Here is a 9,191-nt window from a genome sequence, read left to right on the forward strand (position 1 = left end):
GTTATAACCGAAATAATGGGTATAACCCAAACTATAATAACCACACCAATAATTATAGAGGTCGTGGAAATTCTAGAGGTAACAACCGTGGTGGAAATAACGGCTACAATAACAGTAACACTGGTGGAAATACCAATTCCCAAGTTCGAACTGTTGAATCCCAGCCGGAAAACTAAAGACTTCCCTTAAGAAAAAGCTACAAAACTTACAACTGTATGAAATAAACCTCAGCCTCAATATTTATGTAACCATTAAAAATTACGTTACAAAAACATCCCTAACTCTGTTAATAGATACAGGCTCAGACATTAGCATTTTAAAAATAAATTCAGATCAATATAATGAAGTAGATTCAACAAAAACCATAACAATGTCTGGTATAGGAGAAAGTACCATTCAATCTCAAGGTTTAGGTTCCATTTCATTTTCATTTAGTAAACAATGACTTTCCAATACCATGTGATGGCATATTGGGAATGGATTTCATAAAGAGGTTCAATTGTCAACTAGATTTTCAAATAGATCAAGATTGGTTAATAGCAAGACCATCAGATTTCAATCAAGACATAAATATTCCAATTACGCATTCAAATAATAATAACTTATTTATCCCAGCACGATCCGAAGTCGTGAGACAAATTAATATAATAACCACCCACAAAGAAGTCCTTATTAAAAATCAGTATATAGATGAAGGCATCATTGTAGCCAGCACTATAACTGATTCAAGCAACACATTTGTCCGAATATTAAATAAGACCGATAAAAATAAAATTTTACAGATATATTCGGATAAGAAACCGAACCAATTTCAGCAAATAACTTCTATAAACAGAAGCTGAGATTAAAAGATTTTACACCAGTCTACATTAAAAACTATCGAACACCACATATCCAAAAAGATGAAATAAACAAACAAGTAGAAAAGCTAATAAAAGATGATATAGTAGAACCATCAGTATCAGAATACAACAGCCCATTGCTGTTAGTACCCAAAAAGTCACTTCCTGGCTCAGAACAAAAACGTTGGAGTCTACTTATTGACTATCGTCAAATAAACAAAAAGCTACTAGCTGATAAATTCCCACTACCAAGAATTGAAGATATCTTAGATCAACTTGGTAGAGAAAAATTTTTTTCCTGTCTAGATTTAATGTCTGGATTTCACCAAATTACCCTAGAAAAGGAATCAAGAGATATTACCTCTTTCTCTACAAGCACTAGGTCATTCAGATTAAAAAGACAACCTTATGGAGTAAAAATAGCACCAAATTCATTCCAAAGAATGATGACATTAGCATTTTCGGGATTAGAACCATCCCAAGCTTTCCTTTATATGGACGACTTAGTAGTTATAGGTTGTTCAGAAAATCATATGATAAAAAATTTAACTAATGTATTCAATCTATGTAGAAAACACAACCTTAAGTTACACCCTGAAAAATGCTCTTTCTCTATACACGAAGTAACATTTTTGGGACACAAATGCACAAATAAAGGAATTTTACCCGATGATAATTTAACGTAATAACAAATTATCCTGTTCCGTCCGATGCAGATGAATCTAGAAGATTCGTAGCCTTTTGCAATTACTACAGACGTTTCATACCAAATTTCTCGTATTATTCAAGACACCTTACCCATTTGTGCAAGAAAAACATAAAATTCAACTGGACTACTGAGTGTCAAGAAGCTTTTGAATATCTTAAAAACGCACTAGTCCAACCCACACTAGGCATGCGGCGCAGTTCTAACCCAATCATATGATGGGATAGACCTTCCGGTAGCATACGCCTCAAGAACATTTACAAAAGGCGAAAGTAATAAGTCCACAACTAAACAGGAATTGACAGCTATACATTGGGCAGTTAACTATTTTAGACCATATATATATGGAAAATATTTCACTATAAAAACAGACCACAAACCATTAACATATCTATTTTCAATGAGAAACCCAACTTCCAAGTTAACAAGAATGAGGTCAGACTTGGAAGAATATCAATTTACCGCAGTATACCTTAAGGGAAAAAACAATTATGTGGCAGATGCCTTATCAAGAATAAGCATCGATGAACTAAAAGAAATGAATAGACAAATACTAAAAGTCACTACTTGATCCCAAAGTAAACAGAAAAATAACTGCGCAGTTTCAACATCTAGTTTGGATTTGCAAAAGCAACCGACAGCTTCCAAGCCCAAGATATTTGACATCATTCATAACGAAGATGTTAAAAAAGTAGTGACATTGCATTTAACAATATCGAAGTGTTCTCTCAAGAAGGGAAAACAGATATATGCAAGAATAAACGTTGATGATCTATATACCAATGGAATATTCGATTTAGATCAATTTTTCCAAAGGCTTGAAAAAATATCCGGTATAAATAAGATTAGACAACTTAAAAATCTTTGAACTCGTTTCAATAGATAAATTTAAAGATAAGGGCAATGAAATATTATTAAATTTAAGAGAAGCGCTACACCAGCCGGTGACCATAATAGAAAATAAAAAAGAAAAGGAAGCTATTCTGTTTACATTATATGACGATCCTTTACAAGGCGGACACACAGGCATAACAAAAACGCTAGCAAAAGTAAAAAGACATTACTATTGGAAAAACATGACACGTGACGTTGCAAACCACGTAAAAAAATGTCTGAAATGCCAAAAATCAAAAACCACAATCCATACAAAAACGCCTTTGACAATAACAGAAACCCCATTAAAAGCGTTTGATATAGTATTAGTGGACACGATCGGTCCATTACCTAAATCAGACGAAGGTAACGAATATGCAGTCACTCTAATATGCGAGTTAACAAAATATCTCGTTACAATCCCTATACAAGACAAAAGTGCAAAAACAGTAGCGAAAGCCATATTCGAATCTTTTATTCTAAAGTACGGTCCAATGAAGACGTTCATTACGGACATGGGAACTGAATATAAGAATTCAATTATTAATGATTTATGCAAATATCTCAAAATTAATAATATAACATCATATGCAAATCATCAACAAACATTGGCGACAATAGAAAGACACCATAGAATATTTAACGAATACGTTAGATCATACGTTTTGTCAGATAAAACAGACTGGGATGTTTGGCTTATATACTTTACATATTGTTTCAATACAACACCCTCTGTTGTACATGGATACTGTCCATATGAACTAGTGTTTAGTAAAACCCCAACCTTAAACATTAAATTCAATAGCAGTGAATATATTACGCCACTGTATGACGTAGAAAACTTTGCAAAAGAATCAAAATTCAGACTCGAAACGCTAATAAAAGAGCGAGAATGATGATTGAACAAAATAAGCAAAAACAAAAGGAAACCTATGATAAAAGATCAAATGATTTAAAATTAGAAATAGGAGATAAAGTTTTATTAAAAAACGAAGTAGGGCATAAATTAGACTTTAAGTATACAGGACCCTATAAGGTAGAAAGTATAGGAGAACGAGATAACATAACAATATCAAACGTAAAGAATAAAAATCAAACAGTTCATAAAGATAGATTAAAGAAATTCTATTCATAATTCTATGGTGGCCACCAATAAATCAATAAGATAACTATTTTTTCTGAGAAATTTTACATATGACAATAATGCAAACAAAATTAAAACATAATTTTTTTTGTTTAAATTTTTCTAAAATTGTAGATTTTAATCATAAAATATAAATTAATCATATATTACTAAAATTTAATTAAAACATATTAAGAAAATCTCTAAACTCTACACTAAATATATATAATCAATAGATAATAAGTTAATTCAAAATAACTCCATTTTATTACGTTATTTTAAAAAAAGGAGGGAGATAAAGTGTGCAAGGTCATTATAGGAAGCATCCACTTTAGCAATACAATATTGTGCTACAGTGTTGTTATATAAACATAATGCCCCGGCCAAATAGCCAGTTATATACATATGCCTTAAAGCCTCACTCCTGGGAAGTGCATTGGTCAGCAAATTCCCATGAGTTGACAACGCATACAAATGAGCCATGCATACTTACACCCTTACGCTCGGGCCGCTACCAGCCTTATATACGAGCATAGAAATATATATGTATATGAATATAGCCGCGACTGATCGCTTCCGAGCTTTTGTAGGCAGCGCAGCCGCGAGCAAGAGAATATCAAATCACTCTGAATTTGACTTTCAAAGAATAAAGTTTACATGGCAAAAACCCAAAAACACAATAAAGATTATAAGTTGAATTAAAGTTACAAAAGAATATATGTTATGTTATCTCGTTATTTATATATATTTTTATACCCTTGCAGAGGGTATTATAATTTTGGTGAAAAGTGTGCAACGCAGTGAAGGAGGCATCTCCGACCCTATAAAGTATATATATTCTTGATCAGGATCACCTCCTGAGTCGATATGAACATGTCCGTCTGTCCGTCTGTCTGTTTCTACGCAAAATAGTCTCTATCGAGTTGAAACTTTGCACACATCCTTCTTTCGTTTGCAGGCAGTATATAAGTCGGAACGGCCGGGATCGGTCGACTATATCCTATAGCTGCCATTTAACTGATTGATCGGAAATGCCATAACTTTGGTGTTTTTTAAGTTAGAAAGATGGGATTTGGTACAAATTCTATTTTGGGGAAAACAATCTGATTTGCCAATTTTCATAAGGATCGGCCGACTATAAACGATCCGCTATATATCTAATAAAATAAGATGGGTGGCGCCACCTACCGGACTGCGACTGAACTGCAAGGGTACATCAACTTCGGCTCCGCCCGAAGTTAGCTTTCCTTTCTTGTTTTTTTATATTTTTTTTTAATATTTTTTTTTCCATGCATATTTTTCATATTTTCATTTTTCTAATATATATATTTTTTTTTATATATTTTTTTTTTCATTTTTAAATATTTTTTTTTTTTTTTGTGATATTTTTTTTCAATATATTTTTTTTTACATTTTTTTTGATTTTTTTTCCAGTGTTCCTTTTTTTTTTGTTTACCTCCCCATACCCTTATTTTTTTGCTTTTGTAATTGTTTTGTAATTATTTTGTAATTCTTTATTATAAATTTTTCCTGTTTGTGCTACAGTTTTCGGGTGACGCGTATTCCGCTCTGTCCTCCGCGCACCCGAAAACTCTCCTGCCCCACCTGCCAGACCACGCTCCACCGGCCCGTCTTCTTTCTCCTCCTCCTGGCCTCTTCCTCCACTTTCTGTCGCAGCTCTGGCGGCCAGTTGTGCTCGGGCACCGCTCCTCCGTCTCCTGCCGACTCCGCTCTTTTGAGCACCGGCCAGGTGGCCTCTTCTCCGGGCAGGAAACTTCCTCTCCAACCTCGGCCTCTCCGTTGGGGCCGGCCACACCCATGGACTCCGCTTTTCGGAGCATTGCGGAGCTGCCTCCGCCTCCCATCGATGGACCGCTTCTTTGGCCATCTCCTCGGCCAACCTTCCTCTGGCCCTTGCCAGCGCCAGTGTTGGGTCCGCCTCCCTTCTCTCCTGTCTCCTCCTCCGTCTCCTTTGCCTCGACAGCAGCTCCAAGCTGGGCCGGTGGTCCTCCTCCTCCGTCCTTGCTTTGCCCACCGGGATCGCCCTCACTCCGTTGGCCCCCTGGGCCATCACCCGGAGGACCCTCCTTGGGCCTGGAGCCGCCGGACGTCCCATCCTGGCAAGTCCAGTATCTCGAGGTCGCTTTCGTCGGAGGAGACTACTGGCGAAGCGTGCGATGACGTCGTGTCCATTGTTGTTTTGTTCGGTTAAATAAAAGAAGGCCGGCCGGGGTCCACCGCTGCCTTTTTATAGTTCGCTGCCTGGAGGTCTATTCCTTTCTCCGTTTGTTTGGCTTTCGGCCGTTTCCTTCCCCCTTTTTTTTTGTGTGTTGTGTTCACCTTTTTCTTCTGCCCTACGCCGGCGGTGCCGATTCCTCAACCTGGGCTTTTAGCTCACTTACGTGGGCTCTCTTCTCTTTCTTCGTGCTCCCGTGACGTAGCACGGCGATCACCGGCGAAATGAAATTCGTCACTATGTATGGCCCGTCGTATCTTAACGTTAGTTTCGCCGCGAAACCTTCGGCCGCTTTGGACAAATGGTGCTCCTTTGCCCACACCGTGTCGCCGATCTTCGGGCTCCACTCCCGCCTCCTCAGATTGTAGTGCCGAGCTTGCTCCTGCGCCATGCGCTCCGTGTTTCTCCGCACCAGCTCGAACACTTCCTGTAATTTTGTCGCATTTTCTGAGGGGGTGGCTTGTGCTTCTCCTGTCCCCAATGCCCCTTTGTCGAATATCGCATTCGGCATTCTTGGCTCTCTTCCTTGGGTGATGAAGCATGGTGAGTATCCCTTGGAATCTGATACGCTCGAGTTCACCGCCAGCATTAATTCTGGCCAGTGCTCGTCCCATGTTCTTTAGTCCTTGCCTGCTAACTGGGCGATCATCGTCTTCACCGTCCTGTTTGCCCTTTCCGTAGGGGTTTCCTGCGGCGTGTATGGTGCTGTAAACTGATGGCGAACTCCGAGCTGCTTCCAAGTGTGGGCTTTCTATATTCTGCAACCATTTCAGCGCCATGTGATCCGTGATCACGTCGAACTGGTACCCCTCCAGGTATGGTCTCATCTGCCGAATGGCCCATATTATTGCCAGGCACTCTTTCTCCGATGCCGAGTAATTCTTCTCCGCGCCTATTAGCGTTCGGCTGGCGTAAGCGACCACTCGCTCACCCTCATCCGTGTCCTGCGTCAGTACTGCACCCACGCCGTCGCTTGCGTCTGTTTGAAGCACAAACTTCTTCTTGAAATCGGGGTATGCTAGCACTGGATTCTCTGCTAATCGCGACTTTACCTTCTCAAACGCCTCTTGGTGTCTTGCCGTCCACTCCCACTTTGTTCCCTTTCGTAGGAGATCGTTCAACGGCCTTGCGATCCCCTCGAAATCAGGGACGAATCGCCGATACCACGACGCCATCCCGATGAATTGCCATACCCCTTTCACGTTTGTCGGGGGTTCCAATTCCTTAATCGCTGCGACTTTTCCCGGATCCATACCAACCCCTTCACTTGTTATCCGGTGGCCCAGGTACAACAGCTCTTCCCTGAAGAAATGGCAGTTATCTGTGTTTATTATTAAGTTTGCCGCCTTCAGTCTTCGGAACACTTCCTTCAAATTTGCCATATGCTCCTCCTTCGTGCGCCCGATCACGATAATGTCATCTTGATACGCAAATGCGTGCGGAGCCATGTCCGGGCCAATGACCTGGTCTAAAGCCCTTTGAAATGTTGCCGAGGCCGAGTGTAATCTGAATGGCATCACCTTCCACTGGTACAGACCTCTTCCTCCAGTGGGATTTGCCAATGGCCATCCTTCAGGTCGAGGCTGCTGAAAAATTTTGCCTCCACTCAATTGCTCCAATATAAAGTTTATCCTTGGCATAGGGTACGCAGCTTTTACTGATTTTGCGTTGATCTGCCGAAAGTCCACGCACATCCTCCACTGACCCGTCTTTTTCCTCACCATGACAATGGGTGAGCAGAGGCGCTATTGAACGCCTGGATGCATCCCTTCTCCAGCAGCTCTTCCACTTTTTCATTGATTTCCCCCTGTATTTTGGGGTTTTTTGGGTTATATCTTTGTTTTATTGGGATGTCGTCTTTCATCGTGATTTTATGCTGGGTTATGTTTGATCAACCTGGTTTGTGAACGCCGCCAGCTCTTCTTCGATGAACTTTTTGTCCCGCTCGCTCTCGCATTCTTCCGAGGGTCCAGTTATGACAGCCTATCCTCCAAGCATCCGCTCCATCTTTCTCTTTTCGGGATCGTGACTTGGTGGCCTGCGCAGTTTATTATAGTGCCGAATTCTGCGAGGAAATCCCATCCAAGCACTGCGCTATCTCCCATGCTTGGCAACACTAACATATTCAACTCCTTTGTCTTGTTGCCAAAGCTTACAGTTGTTAGGAGTACATTTGAGTCTCGGTGTGGCTCCCGTTAGCCAACTTTCCTCGTCTCCTTGTTGCTTTCCGTTCTCCGGCGATTCCCGGGTTCTCTGCTAGCTCTTTTGAAATGAAGCTAGCTGTTGCCCCGGTGTCTATCATGGCCCTCACTTCTGCACCTCCGACCTTGATGACTGCCGCCAACTGCTGATCTTCTCCTGTTAATCCTCCAACTAATTCTGAGAGGCAGCACCTTGCGATCTCTGCCTTCCTCTCTACGGCTGAGACCGCTGCACGTTTCCCGCTCTTTGGCAGCACTCTGTGCTTCTCACCCCTATTGCGCCGCACATCCTGCAGAACAAAATTCTGGGGTACCAGCACCCACTGGCCCTATGGCCCATGCCTCCGCACCTGTTGCATGCCTGTGCTGGGTTTTCTATCTGTCCCTGTCTAGGCGTCGCTGCCCACTGCAAGTTCGGCTGCCTTTGGCTTTGGCTTGTTGCCCATCGTTGACTCGGCTGCTGTTGCCTTGCGCCTGTCCATTGCTGGCTCGGATGCTGTTGCAGTGGCATTTGGCGTTGCTCCTGCGGCTGCCATCTCTGCCCTTAACCCTGCCCTGTTAACCCTGGCTTGCCTGTTAAAAACCTCTTCTTCCAAGGCGAGCTCCTCGAATTTCTCGGCCAGACCCATCACCTCCTCGAGCGATGCGCATGCGTATGGCCTCATGAACATTTTCATGCGCGGCATGCAGTTCTCCACTAGCCTTTCAATGACCTCCTTTGTGGACTTTCCTAAAGGCTTCATTAGCGTCTGAAGGTCCACCATGTATTCTTTAAACGGCTCTCCTCGTTGCTGTTTCCGCTGCCGAACCTGGTCTGCCAGTTTTTCAAACTACCCTTTCTGGCCAGAGTTATTCTGGCATTGCCCGCGGGATTGTGTTTATATCCATCCCGTATGTTTTGGCAGACCATGCTACACGGTCCACGAACTCGAGAGGATCTCCTGTTCCGTCGAATCGGAACGACCACTCTCGGACTTGTTTCGCCACTTTCGCATAGTCCACCTGTACCGGGAGTGGCTTCCGCACTTGTGGCTCCATGCTCCTAATGCTCTTCATTTCTGGCACTGCCAGACTTTGAATGAGCTTTTCCGATCGCTCACCTCTCTCTGCCTCGGCTTGAACCTCTGCGCGTATTTTTCCTCGAATCCACGCGCGACCACCATCACTTTATCGTCCTTCGTCTCGTCGACCCACCTTGCAACAAAGGCCC

The 9,191-nt window shown here is 42.0% G+C and overlaps 1 protein-coding gene across 1 annotated transcript; it reads right to left on the reverse strand.

Annotated features, from left to right (window-relative positions):
- Positions 1–5,061: 5,061 nt before the first annotated feature.
- On the reverse strand, positions 5,062–8,610 carry LOC123258278 (keratin, type I cytoskeletal 9-like). The gene is made up of 2 exons (XM_044718148.1): positions 8,545–8,610; positions 5,062–5,661 (listed from the first exon to the last, which is right to left on the reverse strand). Exons 1-2 carry the CDS (start codon positions 8,608–8,610, stop codon positions 5,062–5,064), a joined length of 666 nt encoding a protein of 221 aa, XP_044574083.1.
- Positions 8,611–9,191: the final 581 nt, after the last annotated feature.

The sequence above is a fragment of the Drosophila ananassae genome (assembly GCF_017639315.1).
Source record: "Drosophila ananassae strain 14024-0371.13 chromosome Y unlocalized genomic scaffold, ASM1763931v2 tig00000255, whole genome shotgun sequence".
Lineage (NCBI taxonomy): Eukaryota > Metazoa > Arthropoda > Insecta > Diptera > Drosophilidae > Drosophila > Drosophila ananassae.